Here is a 24,993-nt window from a genome sequence, read left to right on the forward strand (position 1 = left end):
GGGATGCGCCCGGCGTCCCGTGGCTGCCCGCCCGCCGCCCGCTTGCCCGTGAGGCTGCGGCGCTGACCGCCCCTGCCCTTCGCTCCTGGCCGCCCGCCCGCCGTTCTACCCCACACCAGCCCCTTCCACTTCTGCCGCCGGCAGCGCCATGGCGGCCCCCAGCAGCATCGTGCCCGTCATGGCGAGTAAAACCAAGACCAAGAAAAAGCACTTCGTGGCGCAAAAAGTGAAGTTGTTCCGGGCTAGCGACCCGCTGCTCAGCGTCCTCATGTGGGGGGTCAACCACTCGGTAAGCGCCGCCGTTCGACCCACACCAGCCATCCCGCCTCGCTGGGGCATCGCACCCGGGGGCTGCGGGGGCACGGGCGGGAGCGGGACACGTGCCACCGAGAGCTCCCCGCCGGCTGTCGCCCCTCGCCCGGCGGGGCCGGGAGCGCGTTACCGAGCGTGGGGAGTGCGGCGCGGAGCGGCTGCGGTGCCCTGCCCGGGAGCGAATGATGCGCGGGAGTCGTGCCGGGTGCCTGCGGTAGCCCGTGTCCGCCCTTTCGCCCCGCGGTTCCGCTCGGTGGCAGCGGGCGGGAGGTGCCCGGGAGGGGACGGTGCTGCGAGCGGAGCCCGAGCAGCTCCGCTCCTGCCACCGGCCGCGCGCGGGCGTCGCATGGATGTACTGCAGTTGGGAAAAATCCCGGTTATCAGTGGGAACTGGCCAAGTACGTCCCGTGTCCGTGCAGGTCGCTTCGGCAAGCGTCCGCTGCCGGTGTGCGCGGGGGAGGGGAAGAGGAAGGGCTTGGTGTGGTAAAGCGGCAGAACTGCACCATTTGCGAAGTGCTCCATCACCCTGCGGGGACGGGCGGCCCGGGCTCCGAGAGAACCCCCGGCTGGGCGCTGGTCTGCGTTAAAATTAGGAGCCTGGTAAAGATGTCACATGGTTTGGGCATTACGAGGCTGAGGTCGCAGCCTTGCATCTTTAAATAGCCACCATGGCAGGTTAAAAGTGTAGAGCCCAAAGATCGCCAGAAATCGGATGTCAGGGCAGTTGAGCAAAAAAACGAATTCCCTTTGGCTGGAGGAGCCAAGCCGGTACGGCTGTGTCGGGTTTGTATGGTTTACGTCTGCCGCTGAGCAGCGAGTCTGTAAGAATGTCAGTGTGCAATTTGAGATTAGGCTACATTTTTTGAAACAGCCACGTGAAACCGGCAGAGCAGCCTGTAGTATTTACTCGCTAGTCCTTTTGTTTCCTACGCATCCATATCCCCTGAGTTTTTTCCTCTGTGGATGTTTTAGTAGTTTTTGTCCAAAGCCTGGAGATGCATCAAGACTGAGCCCTGTTAGAGTTGTGTTAAACAGTACAGTGCCTGAAGTGAGGTTTATGGGGAAATGCTTTGGCTGTATGTACCAGACTGAGAAGAAACTTCAGTGAAGTTGAATAGTCTGCTTAAGGTAGTGCTGTGAGTCGTTAGGAAATGGTGACAAATGATTTCAAGTTTTCTGTCGGTCAGTTGTGAGCAGTGACATCCTATGTCATGAACCGATAAGACAGTAGTTATTTATCTACAAAGCAGAGCCATCTTTAATTGCAGAAGTGTATGATATTCTGTTTGGCTGAATTTGGCTTAAATACACACATTTCTTTTGCTCCTTTTTAAGTGGCTAGTGTTACAGAAAATTCCCAAACAGGCCTCTTTAATGAAAGAAAGCAAGCTAGTAATTGCAGGGTGAGAGACTTGTACTGAATGGCAGCATATAGTAGCTATTCACTGTCTCCCTGAGGAGAGAGATCACTGATGAAAGCAGAGATGTTCCTGTTGCAACAGCTCATTGCTATATGAGTTCATACTGGAAATACCACTACTTTTAGAGGAAAGACCTCTTTTCTACAAGTAATAACCAAGTAAATAGCGACAAATGCAACACCATATGTGATCCTCACCATCCTGCAGTCATGTGCTGTAGTGTGCATAGTTGTTCCCAGTAGAAAATGTAATAAAGTGTGTAGGTTCATGCACAGAAGATTCAAAATTGTGAACTAAAATCCTTTCATTGGTAAGGCACAAAAAACAACACCAGCAGCACAACAGGCTCAGAGAAAAGAGGCTTCACATTCACATGAAGGTGATGGTTGTAGGTGTGAATATCTGTTATGTTCTGCAGATGGCATTCCATTTCCTTACGCCACTGTAGAATGTAGTCATGAGTAATGCTTGGAGGCCCTGTGGAAGTGAAATCCTGCTGAATGAGAGAGCATGGAAAAAAAGTTAATTTGATGTGTCCAAATTAAACATCTCTTCTTGGCCAAGAATGCAGCATTGAAGTGTTGCAGGCTTCTCTCTTAGATGCTTTTCCTGTCATTTTGTAATGCTTCATGTGGCACTGTCCAGCAAATGAAAAGAAGTGTGCAGCATGGTTTAACTCTGTTATCACAAATAAGAGTTTTTCATGGGAGAAACACAGACAGTGTGTGTGTGGATTAATTAAGAAGAGGAATTAAGAATCCTTAGGTTTCTTAGCAGAGTAAACAGAAATCCATAAGCAAAGACTAGGAACTGAGCATAGATCATAGTTCATGATGGTAGAAATTAAACTCGGAACACAGTAATCATCTGAAAAATTACATTTAAGTCTGCCTGTAGTGCCTGTCAATTAATGAAACAATAGATGTCTCTGAGTCTTACTGTCATGGGGAATAAGTACATGTATATTAAAACAGTGAAGCTGAGATGCAGTCGTACATTTCTGACATTGCTGCGTGTTTTGGAAGGAAACACTTGGTGAAGATAAGAAAGGAAAAAGATGATTTTTCTGCAGATTTATTAACTTTTTGATCTTAGGACTGTACTTGATTGTTGAGTTTTGGAGGATTTTCAGAATTTGAATGTGAAAAAGTTAAGGGAAAAACAAGCCTGTTGTCTTAACTCTCCTGTCCTAGGAGGAAGCATGACTCTAAAGGGAAAACCTAAATGTTGGTGCCACAAAGTTGAAGGCTGACAGCAGAGGTGTGAATTCTAAGGGGGGGGAAAATTTGCAGAGGCATGTCTGTTACCCAAGGTTCTTATCAATTACCTGCCCATTCAAGAAACAGTAAGCCACTCTCTGTTGCTGTTTAGGTAGAAGAGATACCTAATACAAAATCCTGCTTGGTAGTACTGTATAACTTCAAAGGGCATGTGAGAGGAAAACATGTGAACGTTACCCAAATGTCTTATGAAGGAAGAAAAAATGTGTTCACATTCAGAGCTGTAAATTCATTTCTTAGTGTTCTGACATATGCTGTGGGATGAAGCTTGCTGCTAAGTGAAAGGGAAAGCAACTGTGTCCTATTTTGTAGATCTGATTATAATACTGATGATGACTTGTAGCAGCAAAGACTAATTGTCAGTGCTCGGATCTTGCAGGCATCTGCATCATTAACAGTTGATTTTATCTCGGTCTTTTACCCTCTGTCAAAGATAATCTGGCTGTCCTACTGAAATAAATATTTAAACTCGGTGTTTAGTATAACTTAAAGCTATATTTTTAACCATAATTGTATTTAACTTACAACTGATGTGGTAAATAGCATTCTTACCTCTATATTATCACTGCTGCTGGATTTCCACTGACTGTAGGAAGGAGGAGAGGGAAGGAAGGTGGCATGTAACTTGTTTTCTGTGCCTAAAAATGAAAGCCACAGCTTCTGTGTTTTCTGTATCCTGTGATAATCATCCCAGGCACAATAATGGTGAGTGTGCTCTCACTAGAATTGGTTGCCTGCTTCTGTTTAGGAGCTTCTTAGGAAAGCTGGGAATTTGAAGGCTTAGGTCCTTCAAAATATCAACCTGAAAGATGTCAGGAAACTAATATAAGTGGTTTTTTTTGTAACTTATTTTGAGGTAAAGAATAGACTGCTGGAGAGCTTGCCTACTGTCTTAACCATTAAATTAAATGTATTTGGGAGAAGAGCATGAATGCCTAATGAAGTTATTGAGCATACTGTACAAGTTTAAAAAAAAACCCAACCAAAAGCAAACAGGCCCCCCCCCCCCCTCCCCCCCAGCCCCTGGAATCTGTAATCACCATCTGTTTCTTGGATGATTACAAGCTGATCCAAAAATTTAACAGTGTCTGACTTCTCAGTGGCACTTGCTGCCTAATAAGCAAGTGGAGAAACAAGAATACATGGATAAAATTACTTCCCCCCCCCCAGCACTTTGTGGAGTACAGCAGGCGTGTACTTTCTGTGGCTAAAAAATTCAACACATAACGAACTCCATGGCCTTCTTCAGCTGCTCACAAGAGACACTGTGAGCTTAATGCTACTGTTGCACTCTTCCTTGTATTCTTGCTTGATATTTTTAACAGAAGTGGAACAACACCAGGACAGAATAATGAAAAGGGTTGTGGACTCCTGTCTGTCAGTGTACCTCTTGGATTTCTTCACCTCAGAGTCAGAAACTGGGGTGGGGGGAGAAGCATGAGAAGTAAATACATCTTTCTCCCCCTCCCATGCAGTAAGATATATTTGTTCACATTATGAATGCTTCTATATCTGTAGAAAGTTGTAAATGTCTGTTGTAGTCAGTTTTCAGTTTGGGAGTTTTCTTAGCTACTATACGGTTGGTCTTTCCTGTCACAAACTTTTATCTGGACAAATACACAAGTAGCTCAGTCATTAATACCTGTCCTTATGTTTTAACATGCAACTGGAGAGCTTGCTAGGTAAGGTGGAACCTCTTGGTTGTGGCATAAATCACTTTTCTTAGTCCTGACTGACCTAGAATCTCTCCTAAGAACTTTGCCTTGACAAAAGTTTGTACATGTACATGTAGGGAAAGGACACTGAAAAAGTGTTATTGAGTTGTTCTGTAGGATGATGAAACCTGAGTAATTGAAAACAAGGTGATGCCCTCTGGAATACAAACTCCATGTTTTTGATTAGCTTTCATTAAATAAAAGATGAGATCAGTTGAAAAAAACAAGCCCACAGTAGTAGTTACTCCTGTAACTTTTTTGAAGGCCTTCAAAGGTCACAGGAGTTAATTTCTGTGTCCATATTTTTAATGTAGTGTTAAATGATGATGTGACTGGTGGCACTGTGAGGATATGGAACCATAATGTTGACTCATGGCACTGGCTGTCAGCACAACAGGTTGGTTGGAAACTATCGTAGGGTGGGGAGGGCTACTCGTTACTTGTCAGGTGTGTTCTTACTATTTGTATTTAATGCAGAACATTGCTGCTGTAGCTGTGTTATAAGTGGCTTTTCAAAACTAAGGCAAAGTAAAACTAAAGTTATTAATCAAGATTTTCAACAGTGAGCTTGGAAAAAATCTCAATTTTGTGAATGGTTTAATTAATGGATGTGCTGTTAGGCTATGTTAAGACTATGGGAGAAGACTCTTTCTAAGAAGCCAGAAGAAACAATGTATTAAAAAGCATTGATTACATCAGAGCAGATAATAAAGCAATTAAAACTATTATAAAATAGTCAGTTGGGCACTCAGCCCAGATGTTTGCATATAGAAGGAAGCAGAACAGGAAGAGCTATTTATTGAAAACTTGGTTCTTTTTTGGGTGTCAGGCTCTGTGTACTGCAGAAATTAATTTGATATTGCTTTTGCAACTGAGTGGATGGACTATTAAAAAGAAATTGTAAATATTATGGTTAGGTTAAGGGTAGTAAGCATGCCTTCATGAAATACAAATGGGAGTGATATTTCATATTCTTCTGTAAACTATGAAAGGCACACATAGAATAGCTTCTGTTAGGAGGAGAGTAGAAGAGCTATGAAAGAGCTCTGACAGCACTTTCAAAACTACCTTCTGTAGTTTCTTCCAATCTACAAGATAAGGTGCTGGAAAGACTAGTGTCATTTTTTTTTTCCTGTGGGTTTTTGAAACTGAATTTCATTAACCCTAGCAGAGAGGGCTGGACAATGTTCCATGAAACAGGCAGCATGAATTTTTGTTGGCTCAACTTTGTTGTCTTATTTGAATATCCTGTACCAGATGTATTAAGAGTCTCTACAGTAATTTTTTAATTCCTTGCTCATTAAAGCAGACACTTTGCAATATGCCATTGCCAGGGCCTGGTAGATGTTTATCTTCCTCCTGTAGTTTCAGGGTGGCAAACTTTATTTACAATAACTGACTCACCCCATTATTCAGTTCATGCTCTACACTCTGTTCTTCCTTGAAAACATCTTGTGCCTTAGGGATCTGTACACTAGCTGTACATTATGCAACCTCATGACAACTTTAGAGTAAGGTGAAACTACCCATTATTTACAGTTCTTTGGTGTAATCTTGCCAAAACTAAGCACTTGGGAGTTGTAGTCATTTTGGATTATGGATATCTTGACTTGTTGAGAGCTTAGTCATCTTGGTTGTTAACTGTGAGGTTTTAAAGGTTTGAAAGTAGTACATATTCATCTCCATACTCCAGTATGAGTTCATTATTTTATGTTTAATTCCAAGGCATTTTTCCATGTATTTCCAGTTCTTTTACTTGGTACTTATTGTACAATATCTAACCCAAGTTTTGATTTCTCTTCATTTGCACTATTGGTAGCCCATGTGTTTGCACTTAGCAAAATATTTGAAGCAATCAAAGAAATTGCTGCCTCACTATGGATGGTAATGACAAACCGTGTTCATTTTCGTAGTCTGCGTCCTGGTGCATGGTGAAATGGGTTAGCTTTGAATTGTCAAGATGGTGACTTGTGTGTGGTTTGCTATGTGATCATCTGTCTTATGATCTTCCTGTCAAGCCTCGGCTTTTCTATAATAAGTTAATTAGTTTTGTGTTAAGAGATTGCTTAATAAGGGCATTGTGATAATTGTTTGAAGTAGTTAAATGTTGCAGTGATGGATCTCAAACTGAAAACATTATCTTCAAAGGATGGGGTTAAATAGTTTCCAGTAGAAGTACTTAATGGCTATACACCTTTTAGAGTACTTGGTTTTCATCAGGCTTGGTGTACAGCTACCTTGGTACTGAGGAAAGGTAATTAGCCTAATCCAGCTCTTTTGTGTGCATTGTAAGTTCCCAAGGCAATCCTAATAGTTTTAACACAGCTATAAGTGTATGCATGACCCTTTCAGATTGTAAGACAAAACTGAAAAAAATCACTTTCCCTTATATGCCATTGTTAGAAGGCCTGTGGAACTCCTTGGTGAGATTGAGACTCACAGAACCACCTTTCAGCTGCTTGAGCTAATTGGTTCAGTCTTGCACTTTTCCTCATCTCCCTCCTGATGTCTTAGTCATGTGCTGTCTTGCTACTCAGCTATACCTGTGCTTGTATTTTATCTGTCTCTGCCATTGCTGTCTTCCTGGTTAACAAGTTCAGCCCTATCTGTCTTCCTTAGTTATTACTCAGCTCCAAAGTAATAATCCAGCAAAAATAATACATTTTGAGGAGTTTTTTAGATGGACCATAATTCATTGAAGTTCATGGTCCAGCTATGCAAACAGTTGTGCCAGCACAAAGAATGTGGAGTTGATGCAAAAACTGAAGAAACGGAGGAAGATAACTTCCTTGTAAGGAAGTGCCAGTTTAAGCTAGCGTAAGGTTGGACAGATTACAGCCTCCATAATACTGAAGCCTACTAAAGCTGGGGCTGCTGGACTGATTTCCATTCTCTCTGCTGCTGGTCTGATCCTATGACAAGTTCGTTTTGGGAGATAGGCTAACTTGGGGGAAAAAAAATGCAGAGAATTGAATGGGGTAGGAGTTGTATACCACAAAAGGTCATATTTGTAAGTGTACATCCCAGCTTAAAAGAGGAATTAAAAGACTGCAGGGGAGCATAAAGGGAAGAGTCTGATGTATGTGTACTTATAGGTGAATTTTTATTGTAGCTTAAGGTCAGTTGGAGAGACCTGTAAAGCTCTAAAGTGGGCCCTTGGACTTACCACTGATCTTCTGTCTATAGCTCAGTTTCATGTGTAGTAACCTCAGGTTAAACTGTTGTCCACAGTAAAAAAACCCACTTGAGTAGAGAACTCTCATTGGATTCTGCACTTTTAATGAGGAGACCTTTCTCAACTACTTTTTAGTCTTTTGAAATAGTAGTGTATTTTGAAAAGGCAAAACTGTCTATATGGCACCCATTGATTTCCGGTCATCTCTACAGACTTGGTTTTTAGAACATTGTAAACCCTCTAACTAAACTTGTATATCTGGAGACTAAATGTCTTCAGAAAAGTTGTGATGGTTTCCTAGGGTCTGGAGTTTTTGAGGTTGCTTTTAGAGGTAACTGCCAACATCTGGATGAACTTACAAACAATAACAATTCTTGAGAATCCTACCTTTAAATAGTCTCTTGCAGCCTATCAAGTATGTGGCTGTAGCAGTCACTGACTTTTTTGGGGGGGGCAGGTCTAGAGAGGGGAAGAGAGGAAAATAGCCAACTTGGTTAGCCTAAAACCAGTTAAAAGAAAGCAGCTTATTAATAGTTTTGCTGTACTGAACTGAAATTGAAAAATACCTGATTAGTTTGTGGTGCCAAGCCTCAATAGTCATGTTGCCATGTGTTTTGTAGACCCTTGCTAAATCGTCTGGGTACCGAAAGCATTTTTGGTGCAGTGGGTTATGATGTCAGTGTTGTTGGCTGTGCTTTTTATTTGTTCAATGTGCTTTTCTTTTCGCTCAGAAATGTGAGCTTTCTGTAGTTAGTGTTTATTGGTGTTATGGTATGGTGTGACCCTTGTGGGTTTGGTTCTGAATGACTATAACAAAACTTTCTAGAGGAGCTAAGAGAGAAATAGTTGTTAAAGTTTGTGGTTGTTGAGGCCCTTTACAATGTGCAAATCTCATGTATTATGGTTTCCTGGAGCTGAGCAAAAGTCGGAAAATTGACATAACAAAAGCAAGGTTGCTAATCTCTAGGCTTCCCGCTTTGGTCTTTCTGACTTTTTGTATTTTGAGCTGAATATAGAGCTAGTTTGGAGAGACCGAGTTGCAAAATACCAAAAACTGAGAAAACAGTTGAGTTGAGGAATGGGATGTCTATTTTTACTTCTAGAAGAGGAAGGACTTAACATATGCTGTCTCAGCTGGCTATTCTAAAGAGCTGGTTTTCTCTCTGGGAAAGACAGCAGTCTCAGACAAATTGACTTTACTGGGAAGCCCATTCCAAACCTCCTCAGTCACTGCAAACTTGCAGGTAGAGGGCTCAGAAATGACTCACTGAGAAATGCAGTGTCAAAATGCTTGACACCAGCTTCCTGTGCAGTGCCTTGGGGTTGATGCAAATTAGGGTGTCCCTGCTGCTCTTAATGTGTTTTTCCCCTTTCCTCAGTAGCAGAGGAGAATTGAAAAGAAATTTTCTCGTTTAATAATTCTTCTTAAGTCTTAAGCAGAATTGTCAGATTAATATGCTTTCAGTTTGACTCATGATTCACTTTGCAGTGTGTGGTATGTTAAGCAGCCTTCTCCTGTGATGACACAATGGACAGGACCAAACAAGAAAAGCTTTCTGGATATTCCTCAGGTTTACAGAAGACAAGTGGTAAAAGTCAGTTACAGAAACAAAACCTTAGTGCTTGTTAATAAATGTGTACCTGCTTGCAGGCAAAAAGCACTGCAACCACCGACTTTAGAACCTCTTGCCCATTCTGTTCCTGATATAGCAGCTTTTCCAACTGTTATTTTGGGCCTCAGCTGATTCAACAATGCGCCTTCTCTTTCTACCTACAGCTGCAGACAGTTGTGGCTGGTTATTTCATTTGAGTGAGCAATGTCCTTCAGGCTATGTTGGCTCAGGGATGTTAATAGAATTCAGAAGTCTGTGAGCTCACAGAATCCTGCATGCCTTGTTGCTCCTCTGCTTGTTCTGTTGCCGTACATCAAAGCAAAACAGTATTGAAATATTGAGTATCTTGACTATTGCTACTGCACTACTTTTTCTTGGTGTGTGTGGTGGATTTCTCTTCCTTCTCCACAATCTCTCCCACCTGTTGAGTTTTTTTGCCCATGTTACAACAGTTACCTGGTGCTCGTATTGGTGCTCTTAGTTCACTCTACAAGCTGATTACTCTTCAGACATTATTTTTGTACTTGATGAATCTTTCAGACAAGCATATTGCAAGTTTCTCCTTGGAAGATGTGGTATGATCTTGGAAGATCCATAGGACATTTTTAGTATTCCTGTTTTGTTGAGGAAGTCTCCCAGACTTTCATATTTAAGTCAAGTTTTTCATTTTCATGTGAATGACTTGGTGAGGTTCTTGGGTGAATGTGACTTGTTTCACAGTAAAAGGCTAAGCTCCTAAGAAGGTGCTGGAAGAGCCTGAAAGTAGTAGTTGCTCCTGCATGATGTGCTGGTCACCTGTAAGACGAAGATTTATTTGGTTCTGACAGGTGTTGACTCTTTTACAATTGGCTGCTTCTTGCTAGCTACTCTGGAGCAACATGCCTGAATGCAATTCTGCTTTCTTCTTCAACTCGTTATAAATGCCCTTCAAAATGTAGAGAATCTTTACTGAAAAGTCGTGTTTCTAACTGTTTTACACGAGAATGTGTGTAATGATTGGTTGTTTGGGAGGGGTCTCTTTGTATTGCTGAAGTTGCTAAGTCATCCTTACAGTATTTGACATATAAAAAATGCTTGTTTTATCCATGTGCCTTAAGACTTACTAGGGCCATGAAAACATTGTTCTTGTTTGATTTTTTTTGTCACAAGATAGCATACTGTTCTTGTGGCAACACAGTGCTGAAAAGTTCAGAAATGACAAACAGATGAGTGATATAGAAATGTCTAGCTGGCAGACAGTAATTCAGTCACTGAAGTTTCTGTTGCTATGTGCATATGATAATCTCAATAGCAAGGCTAAAATTTCACTTTAAAACTGCATTCACTGCTTAAGAAATCCTTTTTATTTACAAGGTGAAATTCATTTGAACCATCATATTTTAATGTGTTTTACTCAATGTAGTTGAGTTGGCCAAGATGTCAGCTGGAACCTGGGAACACGGACATAGACATGCTTGTATTCTACTGGTGGAAATACCTGAAGTAACCTGCTTGCTTTTGTGTTGCCATGGGACCCCTTTTGAATTGAAGACATCATCCAGGAGCTCTGTGTCACATATAAGCACATAACTGAGATTTCAGGATTGCTTGTTTTTCAGTCAGACTTGTATTCTGACAAATAGTGGCCTTTTGATAAGCAAAACTTGAAAGGAACCTGGATCATCTGTGTCTTGCTGATAGTCAAAATATATATAGCCTATTCCTCAAAAAAAAAAAAAAAGGAATAAAAAAGTGGGGGAGTTGGAAATATCCTATAAACATTCAACTTGCTGGTCAAAGGGTTTGAAAAATGATAATGTGGGACACACTAATTTCTGACATGGAAAGCATTGTATTTAAATAATAAAAAACCTAGGCCCTTCTTTAAAGGAAGAACATAGAATTGGGTTGTGTGAAGTTCTCAAGATGAACTTGTATAGCTACTTGTAAAGACAAGCAGTTTTACTGCAAAGGTTTCCCTGATTTTCTTCACCTGCTATTGCAAATAGACTCAAATAGAGGTGTGAGCTGGCATGGATCATTTGGATGATGAAATTTAATAATATGGCTTCAAGTAGGTAGAAGAAGCAACAGAGCCAAGATAGTGAAGCATGATCCTTGAGCTACATTTTCTCTACTACTTACCTTTGCTTCACTAGCTGGCAAGTCTGAGCTCAGAATTGGTTCATCAGATTCATGCTTGCTTTGTTTTTACCCTTGCTTGAATCTAAGTTTTTCACAGAAGTTGCTGTGTAACCTCCTATACTAGGCAGCTCTGCTGAGGGATGCAAAGGCTCGTCTTTCTGGGTGCTAAAGAGTGTATTTGGGGCTGTGTTCCATGCTTTTGATGCATCCTGCTTTTCCATACCATGCAATATGGATTCATAGTAGCTGTCTAGGTAGTTGTGTTTTCTCTCTCCTCAAGTGCTTGGTATGTCAAATACTTAAAATATAATTCTGTGGACTGTAACCATATAGGGTACTTAATTTATGGAAATGATCTCTCAGTTGTTGAAGTTTTAGTCCAGGAATGGTAAACTTTGTTACAGCATAGTTGTTGATGCAACTGTGCCATACAGCAATCTCTCTACAATTTGTGCTAGACTTCTTAAACACTCTTTGAAAAACATGCAATTTTATTTAAGTTTTTTTGGATATATCTAATATCTCAGAGCTTGTGGTAGGGTTGACAAAAGGAGCCAGACAAACCAGGAGTGAAAATGCTCAGCTTTTGGGCTTCTTGAACATGAAATAAACAATGTGCAGTGAGTCACAGCACTGCTGCTACATAACTGAGGGGAGCTTGCAGATTTTTTGTTTTTAATGGACTGTCCAAAGGATTGGTATTGTTGAATTTTACTTTATCTTCCAGGACAGATAAGCTGATTTCCTGCCTAATTAACTTATTGCATTCTGAGGTGTTTCCTAAAACCCTGAGATCCTGTGCATATACATGTGTTTGCATAATTAATGCACAAAGGAAAGTGCATTCACTTAGGAGAATCTGACTGGGGATTCTGGTGGAGTTGACAGCTCTCACTGTTGTACAAGGTTCCTGTTTCTCAGCTCCCCCAGTGAGCAGACAGCTTTGCAGCCACCTTGAAGGTGCATGGTAAATTGAACAGTGATAGAACTGCAGTTAAACAAATCCAGCCTGCAGCTCTGCTTTTGGGCCAGTCAAGCTGGCACAGGTTGTGGATGCTGAATTTTGCTCTTAAAGCATCCAGGGTAATTGATCAGAGAGAGGTGCCCATGCTATGGATGTCTAAAGTTCTGGAATGGTAATTGCCACCAAAAATTAGAATTAAATAAAAAATTCTGCAGGATTACTTCAAAGCCAAATTAAGCTAACCACCAGTGAAAACTCCACAACATTTAGTCATCTTCAATTATCCAGGCCATGACCGCAAAACTGTTGCACGACTCTATTGTAAATTTAAAACATATCCTATGTTAGTATAAACATCTTCTCCCTAAGTGACACTTTCCTTGTTACTTGGCTCCAGCAGTATGAAACAGAAGACATTTAATCTTGCTAATTTTCCATGGTGATTTACTAATGAACTATTTAAATTATTTATTGGCTTCCCCCCCACCCCCTTCCAAGGTGTACTTAAGGTCAGGAAGTATGAAATAACTTAACCTGACATGAGTAATACTGCAGTGTAATACCTTCACTCCTAGAGATTTCTGAAGATCTAAAGCTGGGATTGTACCTTCACACTCCACATGTGGAAGGGTGTTTTGTGGACTAGAGGGGAATTTTGTTTGGGGGTTTACGTGGCTTTCAGTTGTCTTTCTCTGATTTCTGGCCAAGTTGTTTTATTAAAACATGGCTTCATGGTGAATGTGGGCTTGCTCCCTTTCCATGAGGAAGCTCAGCTGCTTGCAGTGTGTGTGTGTTTCTGGTCAGCCAGGTCAGCTGCTTGCCTGCTGAAAGCTAATGCTGTGTGAAGGCAGGCAGGGGAAGCAGAAAGGACAAGAATGGGATGCCAGCACTGCTGGGAACAGTGGGCAGGAGAGCACACTGGGAGTTGAGCTGTGTGATGCCTTGCTGCAGAGGTAAGACTAAGCCTTGGTCTCTGCCAGCTGTGAACCAGATCCTTTATGGGACTCTGTTGGTTTGCCTCCCTGCATGGAGGGTAGTGATTTTGAAACTTGGAAGCTTGTAATGGTGATCCTCAAGAGGAGAAGCAATAGATGAGAAAGTAAAATCTCTGTCCACTGCTGCTTGAAGTTTGTGCTTCTATAGGTTTTACCGACAGCCTTATCCTAATAAGCTGCTTTATTCTTGAGCTTTTTGTCCTCCAGCAACAGATACCAAGTCTCTTAACACTTAATCAATTTTGTGCTAAGTCAAGAAAAGAAGCAGTAAAATATGACAACTCTGATATTGCCAGTTCAAATATCAGTCTTTTAGGAGAAATGTATATGCAGAAAATGCTAGGCAACTAAAACATAAAGAAAATGAAAGTATAGTCTCTGGTATGGGATTTTGTAAAAATCTCCTTGGAGTACAGATAGTCCATATCCGTGGTAGATTTTGGTATCTTGGAAGTGCTTCTGCTTGTCCCAGTGGGAGACATTGATACCAGTTTCAGTCTATAGTTGAACCTAAAAATGGATGTGTTAGACTTAGTCCATCATAGTATTCTATCTTTAATGTCATGGGTTTTGTAGCAAGTGATACAGGAACCTGAACAAACTGTTCCCCTGCCTCTTTGTCAAGAAACAGGAAAGTTATTCCACTTCTTTCAGTTAGTACTCTAATGAGACTCCTTCCTGGCCTTCTCCTTATATGAGACTATTGAAAATATCCACAAAAATTATGTCTTTTTTTCCATGCCTAGAGTCTCTTCCCTTCTATTTTTGAATGTACATCACCTACATCTCCATTGCTGTGTCCCCTTCCAATTTAGGGTTGTGTCTCTAGTAAATCCCCTGAGGGACAATTTATGCTTAATCTGAATAGCATTTTGCCAGATAGGTAATGCTGTATTAGCTTGCTTGCATCTGTGTCTTTAGAGACTCTGACTATATGCTTCTAGTAGGAGTCTTGGAAAGGATAACTTGTGATTAATTTTCAGGTATTGCTTCACTTTTACCTCCTTTCAGCAGTAGCCATTGTTGGTTTGGCCCTGTTCTTTTTTTTTTTTTTTTTTCCCCTCTCTGTTCTCACTATTGTACCATTGGCCAAACTGTTTTCTTGAGAGAAGAAAATATTCTTAGGAAATTGAGTACTTAGTTTCTGGTGGGATCTGACAAGTACTGCAGTCAGTGCAAAAGGGACAGGCAGAGCTGCCTGGTGGGATGCAGGAGCAATGAGTCTGTCCTCTTGTGATAAGGATCAAACTATTGGCTTTTGTGTCTTGCATCCCAGCTTTTACTTCAGTCATACTGGGGACACTTGTAGACTTTTCCAACAGTGCTACTTTACAAAGTAAAGTGCCTTGGGCAAGCAGGTAGAATATCTACATGGGCAAAAAAGTAAGAGAATTCTAAAATTACATGTTTGTGGAGCCACTGTGCACTGCCACGTGTATTCCATGATACATCTGGTAGTTAACTGCCTTACTAAAAAAGACTTCAGCATCTACTGTTGGTCCAACATAGTTTTAATTTGCCTTTGTTCAGAGACAAAGATGTCTCCTCTCTCTGCCGCTTCAGTCAGACATGCTTCAGATTCAGGTTTCTCTCCTGAGTAACCTATTTGTATTTTCTCATGTACCTTTCTATTAGGCTGTGTCCCAATCCCAGCAGTATGAATTGGAGCAGAGCTGCAGTGATACCTGTCACTTAAGGTACTCTGATCAAGCCCTTCTTTGCTGTGTCAGTGGCTTTAATAAAAGGAGGCTGAGTTCCTACTGCTTAGTTTATGCTGGTTCTAATATTTGTCTGATGATTCAGTAAATCAATTCAGCTTGCCAAAAGACCAGACACTAATTTGGCAAAAAGTCTGTGTTTTGGGCTTTTATATTTTTCTTGTATTTTGCTGGGTTCATAGGCTGAATCAACCTGCTTTCTGATCGAAGGGTTGGTTGGTAGAGGGGGAAGGAGGAGGCAGGACTATTCCCACTTGCCAAGTGGCAAATCATGTAATTGACCTTAGCTGGGAGGCAAAAGGCTGGAAAAACCACAGCCTGAGCTGGTCTTGCTGCTGGCTACTGTCTGGGTAGGTCACCAGCTGAGCTCAACAAAAGGCATGTTGAATGCTAGGGGGTGGGAGGCTGGATCTGGCTGGCAAGCTGGGTTACGCTGCAACAGAGCTACGTTGGAGAAAGCCATGAGTGAAGTTAACACTGTAGTGCTGTGTTGTATTGTACAGTAGTCTTCTGAGTTTGAAAGAGTTATTCTGACAATGAATATTTTCCCTTTCTTACACTGTTAGGCTTCCATACATCAAACCTGATACCTGGCAGTATGTAGGTACTGGCACTGATGTGCTTTCAAGAGCAGCTTCTAGTCTGAGTTGTAATGCACAAACTGTGCAAATACTCTAGCTCTTCCTTTAATGATGGCAGATCTTGATGTGGGCTTGAGGAATTCAGAGTTGAGTTGACTCCACATACAACTTATGCATCAAATACTTTCAGAGTGTTCAGCATCTGCAACTGAACAAGTAATGTGCTTTGTGGGGTGTTTTCTGCTTCCCTTTCTACCACTGTTTCTGTTTTTAGTCATCTGTACCTGCCTTGATTTTTATTTCTTTTCATAACCTGGATGTTCTGATATCTTATCTAAGTAAAACACCGTATCATATGAAGATCTCCAAAGAGAATTGTGACTGCATGGCATATGTTATTGGGAGATACTACAATCACCAGATTTCTTGGTATGTGCCAAACTGACTTCTCATTTTGATAGTAAAGACTTTCAGGTATTGTGATTAGTTTTAACACTTCCTCCTTTTTTCAAGATTCTCTGCACAACACTATTGTAAGAGCTATGGTATTAGTGTGTGTCATGACTAATGAGCAGTAGACTTGAATGAAGCTTTTGGGACAAGAATTGTGATGCTTTTCTCTAACATACTTGTACATAGCTGTGGTAAATGCTCAAAAGTGTTTTGTCTCAAGAGATTAAATTTCATACTTGAATTTAAATCTTAGATGCTACTTATAGTTTGCTGATGTTAGGTGTCACTAGTGCCTTTTCTACAGTTCATTTGCAAAATGTACCAAACAGAGTTGCAATTTAGGTGGCATTAAGTATGTCTGACTGTGTACATCTGTAGCATACAAGTGTACTGGTGGTGAGGTAGACAGCTACTTTTTATATGTGCCACAAAAGAAAATTGTAAATACTGCACTGAGAGTGGAGAATGGCATATTTGAGTAAATCCTTGTAATTTCAGGGGACTTAAAACACAATCAGTGGTCTTGGCAGATGGCCAAGGGCACAGGCGGCTTCTGGAACTCTTCCAGCTGTTAATGGAGTGTGGGTTCTGATTAAATTTACTGTGGCCACCGAGTCTTGGTCTGCTTGTCTCTGTATGTGTTAATGTAACCTTTTCTAACAATTAGTATTTAATTTTAAAATCTGTTTTAATACTCAAAAGCAGCTTTACAGTATCCTCACAACATAGATCTCTCCTTTATATTAAGCACAATAAAGATTGAAACACCAGCGGCATGAGAGAGGCCCTACCATAAAAACTAGCTGTTGTAAAAGCCTTGAAATATTTGTGCTGGCAGCCTTGCAACCTCCCAAGAAACACTGCTGCATTAGTTATGTGAAGTCTGTTCTATAGTTGACATAATTAACTGATTACAAAAAATAAAATCTAATATAGTAGAATTGTGGCATGGTCAATGGGGCCTTTGACAAGACTTCAGGGTGGTAGTTTGGACATGAGCCTGCTTGATTGACTGCTTTTCCATTTTACTAAAGCTGAAAATATTGCAAAGAAATGGACTGGTAGGGTAGTCCCTTATCCATCAGTGTAGGAAGATCTGGTAGTTCCAGATCCATCAGTGAAAGGAAGATTATATTAAAGTAAGATGGCTTTAGGATGAGGTTATTCTTTTAGTTTGGAAGAAATTGAAAGTTTCTTAAACTTCAGACCCCAAAGAATAAATTAATAACATTTGCTAGGCTCATACCAAAGGCAAGTTCAGTTCTGCAAGAGCACTCCTGTTAAAAGGGTACAAATGCTTTTTACATCAATACCACAAACAGTTTGAGACAAGGGGACAGTAGATTACTGTAGCATTTGTGTGAGTGCTGGTGTGATCCTACAGAGTAGGTGGCTATATATTGGATTAGTTCCAATCTCTACATAGAAGATTGGTAGAATTTTTCATTTCTTTACCTTATGAATTTTTCAGGTCAAGAAGTCAATCTATTTGAAGTCAGCAGTAAAAGATGAGGTAATACTTCTCAATGAAAATATCTTAAACAATCAATGCAAAAACTTAACTGCATAAGAGTCTATGAAAAAGAATGGCTATGCCTGAATAAAATTCTTTTAAAGAATTGTTGATGAGAAACCTTCAAGTAAGACTGTATCTGTAAGAGAAGTCACCCATCTGAATTACTTGAGAAACTTTTTAGGTTCTTAATTAGGGGATTTTTCTTCCCAGTTATATTAATATCATACTATTGTTATGTAACTGCAATGATGCCATATAGATAGGTTTTAGTATCTTGGAAATGCCTTTTCATAACTTCAGTTTTGTTAAATTCTGTAATATTTGCAATGTTTTAGGGTCCTATTACATGTGATATATTACAGAAGTCTACGAATTTTTAGTACTTTATGCTTATTCAAAAAAAAAAATCAGATTTATTGCTGCATTTCTTTCTCCTGTCTTAGTTTTGTTACTTATGCTGGTTAGCTTGCAAATTGTTGGAAGTGAACAGATGTTAAGTCTGTTTTTGTAGCAAGGCTTCAAAGCTCCTGCTAAACTTCCCAGAGTTTGATGAGACTCCAGCAATACTTAACTGTTACATCTTTAAGCAAGACTCCTTTGTCTTCACTATACATTTTCTTTCATGCTGAAGAGATGAACCCAGACTCTATGGTGAGGGAGATTATGTGCACGGTAGTACCTTGATTCTTACAAAAATGGGAATGTTTATTTTGTAGGGGAGTTAGAAAAAATTATTTTGAGACTAAGGCTAAATCTAAGAGAAGTGAAACTAGGGAGCTGTGTTCTGTCCCTCATTGAAAAAATTAAAAAATGACTTCTTAGTTGCTATGATGTGATGAGCATTAGTTACTCCTATTTCAGTATGTTTTAAGGGAAGTGTTCTACTCTGAAGGAATATTGAATATCAGGAATTGCAGTGTGACTGTCAGTTGGATGTTAAATATGCAGAGTACTAAAATGTTTTAAACACTAAGGTTTTGATGAAAGATGAAAGAAGTAATATTTCTGAACCTCTACTTTGTCTTGTGGGTAGATCAAGGTCCTGCCTTCACAATCTTGAGTTATAAGGTAAACTGTTTTGAAACACATTAGCCTCATTCTAAACACCACTGTTCTGGAAACTGATGAGAACTGATTCTATAGCTAATGCAAATTTAATGTTGTGGTGTAAATTATAGCTACTCATATCTCTTTTCTATAAGAAGTGATGCAGTCTGGATGGGAAAATGAACAAAATGAATGGTACTATTCAGTAGATTTTGCAGACTTTTAACTGTTGTTGTTCAGCACAAGTTTTGTTCTGTAATTTGAATGTAATGTTGTAGGTACATATGAATTACTTATGTGGAAACTGGATTTATTCTAGTGCTAATATCTTGCAATTAGATAGTAAGTTGGTGAACAAGTAAAGTTCAGCTACCATTCTGTGTTTTAAACAAAACAAAAAATAGTCTGGCAGAGATTTAGGAGAGCCGTAAATCTAACTTTATCTAATCCACGCCTCTGTCTTTTAGGTTTTTGGGGTTTTTTTGTATTGTCCTTTCTGCTCTGGTTTGGTTTTGCTTTTTAAGGGTGTTGGAGCCTAAGTTGAATCAATGGAAGTGTCTGTTTGTGTAACATGCTCACCACATGTGATGTAGCCCAGCTGTGCTTATTACAGACTTATCACCACACAGCATGGCTCAAAGAAATGGTAGGTGAGAACAGACTAATTTGCATTTTTTAAAGGAAGATTTAAGTAATTCTAATCTTTTGTACCTCATCAAATAAATGTATTGAAGTCCATCTCATTTAAAGAGATGGTATAAAAAATAGGGAAAAAAGCCTTCTTAAAAAGGAAGTAACCAGACAGCTCTTAAAATCTAAATCTCTCAAGATGTCTTAGGGACAGGTGGAGGTATGGAGATTGATTGTGAAACAGAGTGCCAGTGTGTGCCATCTAGCAGAATTACAAAAGAGCAAAAGAAACTTGAGTAGCATGGAGACAACTGCCCTCAAAACAAACAAAAGAGCAGAAGGAATGTTCAAATGTGTTAAAATCACGAGTCTAGTAATCTAAATGTAGAAACACACTGAGAAGTTCATGGTTAACAAAAGCCAGCAAAATTTATAATGATGCTTTCTTCCTACAGGTCAGAAGGGTTCCACTCCCTATAGGAATTGTGTAAGAGATGGCTGCTTGATGAAGCATATGTAGTAGATACAGCTTTTGCAAGGAGATTAAAATGTGTCTTTGTTCAGTGGGGAGGAAACCAGAGTTTTCAGTTTCTGAACTTTTCTTTGTGAGGGATCCCTCAGTTGGTGGGTCTGACATGGAAGAGGCAGAAGAGTTTGTGGATGTAGCTGATAACATTATCAGCAGCAAAGTACACAGGGTGGTATTCACTCTGGCTCTAAATATTCAAAGATGAAATAGCAGAGTGCTGATGATTTGTAAATTCTTGTATAAAGCTATTGTGTTGCCAGTGCTATCAAGAATGGTGGGTGGATAGCCAAAATTTAGGTAGGGAAGACTGTAGAAGTTGTAAGTCTTGCTGCAAATGTGTGACATAGTCCAGTTAGTAGTGTTATTTATGCAGCTATCCATTACTTCTGTCCTTGTAGTCTTTGCCTTCTTTCTTACTGTCAATGTGCCTTTTGTAAGGAAACCTGTCTTGTAACTTTATGGAGGCTAACAGAGGGTTAATTACCATGTGGATAAAAGTGATTAGGTGTCTCTAGTTTCTAAGTGAATTTTGAGAGGGTCCCTCACTAGCTTTAAAGGAAGTTAATAAGCTATAACATAAGAAGGGATGGTCTTTGTGCTGATAAATAATTCCTTAATTTGTAAAGAAAATAAGGTGGAAGTAAATGCTTGGCTGTATGAGTAAAGAAAGTTCTTTCTAGGCAGGACGAATTTCTGTAGGAATTAAGACTCTGCTAAGTTACCTAAAAGTTCTGGTGACCAGTAGGGAAGAAAGCTTGCTGCTGGTATCAAATTAATTGGGGTAAGGGTGAGGTATAGCCAAAAAACCCCACGGAAACAGTCATATGACTGAATTTCTAGTGCTGTCATTTGTCAGGAGAACAAGTTGAGGAGAACAGCCCCAGCTTTACTTATACTGGTGGATGCTAAACTGGCCATAACCATGCAGCAGCAAGGTCTTAGTATTGATATTATTTAGTAGGTGTCAAACAAGCAATTGTCAGTCACCAGAAGAGGAATACAGAGTAAACAAGAAAATGTTGCTGTGTTACTTTGTAAATCCAAAATTTTAAGTTTGTATCAGCATTTTGAATACTTTGTATGGTCTCCTCTGGCTGGAAGGTATAGTAGATCTTAAAAGCTCCGTTGAGGGCATGAAGGGTGATGAAAACAGAACAGAACAGATTTGGTGTAGATACTTGACTAACAATCAAGAGTTGTCAGGATGGAATATAGATGGTTGAAGGAGATCTGGTCTCAAAAGTCATGAGTTAAAGTGAAGACTGGACAGGAAGTGATTTCTGCCTTTTTCCATGAAAAATGTGGAAGTCAGGCTCAAAACCACCAAGTGGTTCTTCATGCAGCGAACTTGAGACTTCAGAAGATAAAAACTAACAATCTTTATTTGATCTTGGAGCGCAAATTGTTGTGATGTACTGTATAGACTTCCTGTCTACACTGGAAGAGAAGGACTGAATTTTAAACTACCAAGGTCATAGACATCTACTTCATCAATGACAAGCTATTCCTGCTGCTCCAGTTAAAAAATACTGCATATTTCCTATGTTCATTTTTAAACATATAACAGCACAGTAGAAACTTAACTGAATTCTAATGTAGTGAATTTACTGTAGTGAATTTTGAAACCAATCTAAAATAATCATGCCTGTGTTTTTAATGCTTCGTTTGCTTGCTGTAAAGCCTTTCCTAGCTAATTAGTTGAAGTTTTGTCTTTCATATTTATTAAAATCCAATGAAAAATACTACTGTTTAAGTGTTATGATATGTAGTTGCTTGTACAAGTTGACGTGGGAATACTCTTCAGATCAAACTTAGTTATCTTCCTCAGCTTAAGCTATAAGAGCTCAGTGAGTTTTATGTTAAACACTGTACAAAAAGGTCATCACTGTGAGGAAGGTAGCCAATGATCAAGACCTGGGTTTAGTCTTTGCTTCACTATCTAATCTTGGTGCTTTCAGTTGCACATCTGAATAATTGAAGAGATGACCCTTCTAAAGGGACAGATGGAGGGAAACCTCTGCTGAAGAGTTTATTATAAGAAGTAAATCTTGTCCTTGTCCTCGACACACCATGTCAGCTAAAATTAAAGATTGCTTCATTAAAGATTGCTTTCTTTATTTAAATCATGTAGCTGGCAGCTTGGTTAATTAGCTCTTTTAAACACAGGATTTTTACAGTTGATGAGTATCAAAACTTCCCCTCAATGCTGCATCACCCAGGAGTGGCACTTCTTGCTTCCATGACCCCGGGCTTCTTTTGGCATATATGTGTTTGTGCTGTTAGATTTACCTAGTACCATTGTTTTGAAAAATTAACTAAAATCTGGTCTTGCATGGAGTGATATTATTTACTTTGTTGAGATATAAGAATGAGCTGTAATTTTAATTTTTCATACAACTTTTAGGAGATGAGTAAAGTACAAAATTATGAGAAGAACCTTTTATTAAAGTCTGAGGTTGCTACTTGTTCTGTGTGAGTTTTAATGAAAAAATGTAATGAAGTGAAATAAAGGAAGTACAATGAGTGGTCAAAAGTGAAAACTATGCAATCTCTTTACAGTGTGTAACAAAACCAATAAAATGGCTTTGATGCTTTTACTTTGGCTTTAACAGGATCTGAGCAGTTACTAACATGACTTTGACAAAACATCAAAGCATTAAAGGAAATCAATTAATGACTACTTACCTACTTCTCTATGTGATGTGTAGTAAAAGGCTTTCTGTTCAGTGTCCTCTTGTTAATGTGAAATGTTATTTTTGTTATTCAGATGAATATTTTAATAAAAAGAGGTTTTTGTATGACAACATGAAATTTAAATGCCTTGCATTCATTATGTTCTGGTGGACTTGTAGCTTCTGGATAGTATGTGATCAGATTCACTTGTCCACTTATAAAGCAGATCTCATGTGCTCTGTAAGATTATAACTTAAATTGCTTAGACTGAGCTTAGAGGAAAAGATGACTTGAAAAACTAGTAGTTAATATAGCTGAAAGTTAGACATAATTTGATATAAAACCTCTTAAATCTCATTGGTATGACTCTATGCAGTCTTGGTTAAAAATAAACTTCCATGTATTCCAGTAGCCTGTCAGTCTAAATGCTGTGTCTGAGAGGGGATAAAAATGTATCTAAGTTTTTTTCTATGCAATAACTTTTCTCCCTTTTTTTTTTTTCTGTGTTTCTCACTTATCATTTTATTTGGAGTTTAAACAGTTGAATCTGCGAGCTCCTCAGCATCAGCATTCATGGATGTGGACAGCATTGGTTGTGCTCCTTGATGAAGTGGCATCACAATGTGTTACTGAAAGGTGCAAAACTGTTCCATTTAGTAGTCCTGCAGTGTTAAATAGCGTCTGCAGTGTTAAACTTGTAACCTGCAGTTTCATTTAAAGGGTATTTAGAGTGTGTTGTAGAGTCACTTGGGGATATTTATTGTGTATTTTAGGGATGTGAGAGTCTCATCCCTTTCTCTTGTCCCTTAATGTATTCTGTAAGCCTGTTCTGGTTGTACAACACCTTGGCCTTGCACAGGTCTGATGCTTTATGCTGTTAGCTGATGTTTCTACTCTTTGATGCAAAATTGCTGTAAGGCATCACAGTGTATAAAAGAATTTGGGCTACAGTTCTAACTCCTGTAGTTTGCTCATATGCTGATGCAACTTGTTAGGTCCAGTAACATTATGTCTTTATAATCATTTCCACATATACAAGGTTTTATTTTCTGTTTGCCTTTATCTTTTGCATCTATGTAGAAAGAAAGAACAAGAAAGCAGAGTTTCCTTTAAAAATAGGTGTCTGCTTTCAAATTCTAGCAACGCCTTTAGAAGGTGCTAAACTCTTAAAAATCCATAAGGTTACCAATATCTGGTAGAAGTGATACAAGCTCTGTTTTTCTGCTCAGGGAATCCTATCTTGGCAAAGTTGGCCCAGTCATTAATTGTCATCCCTGAAAAATGTATTTAAGTCTTGTGTTTGACTTAATTCTGCTGCTTTGAAGGAAGAACATTCTAGAGTAGGTTTATTTATCATAATCTAGAAAAAGGAGTAATATGTGTGTACAGCCTCATCTGATGACGTCTCCAGAAGGAAGAAAGAACACAAGCTTAATTTTATTTAACAGTGCTGGATTGAGTAGAATACACTCACTGGGTGGTGGCTAAAGCACATGGGAGAAGATATTGCAAGACTGATTCCCCAGCAGAACTGACCTCAATAAGGAGCAAGTATTTTTGGACTAAGGAAAAATGTTGAGCTTAGAAGTGTAAATGTGTTTTAGTTTAAGGAAAAAGAAAGCTGTTCTTTCATTCTTCAGGATTCCATGTATGTCTTCAGCTATTAGTTACTGATAATGGTGTTCAGGGGCTAGAAGGGATGTGGATAGATACACCTGTTTCAAGCTGTTTGTGTTGAAAACATCTGTTGCAGTAAATGAGAGAGGTCAAATTAGTCCTAAATTTAATCATACCAACAATTTAAGGAAAACTTCAAAACTAACTTCCCGATACTAAAGCAAGTTATGTTCCTGTCTTTTGTGTCCCTGACACATGTACAAAGACATGTGCAATTACAAGGTTTAAGCCTGATGTTATGTCTATTAATACTTTCACTTGAGATTTTGTTGAATTAAAATTTCCCTGTAACATTTTGCAGCCTGAATTCAGCAGTAACAGCTGTCTGTGCCCCAAAATGAAAAATAACTGTCTTGTCTAGAGGGGAAAAGCAAACAATGGAAACATCAAAAATAAAAGGAAATTCAAAAGCTTTGTAATGTCTTTCTTAGAGTGCAGAGTCATAACTGAGTGAGCTGAGGTCCAGATGTAACAGAGAACCTCTTCTCTCCAAGAGCTGGTTCTGCCCTCCATGCCACAGACCTGTCAACAGTGTGCCCGTCCGATTTTCCAGATGGATGAAGCACTCAG

General features: G+C 39.6%; 1 protein-coding gene across 1 annotated transcript in view; it reads left to right on the plus strand.

Moving 5' to 3' along the window:
• The first annotated feature begins 6 nt into the window (after positions 1-6).
• Positions 7-24,993, plus strand: part of PIP4K2A (phosphatidylinositol-5-phosphate 4-kinase type 2 alpha) — a 109,501-nt gene continuing 84,514 nt past the window's right edge. The window contains exon 1 of the mRNA XM_015615196.1: positions 7-289. Within this exon, the coding sequence (XP_015470682.1) occupies positions 149-289 (141 nt within the window). The 5' untranslated portion in view covers positions 7-148. The remainder of the gene's footprint in view (positions 290-24,993) is intronic.

This window comes from Parus major, chromosome 2, assembly GCF_001522545.3.
Source record: "Parus major isolate Abel chromosome 2, Parus_major1.1, whole genome shotgun sequence".
In the NCBI taxonomy this organism is placed as follows: Eukaryota; Metazoa; Chordata; class Aves; order Passeriformes; family Paridae; genus Parus; species Parus major.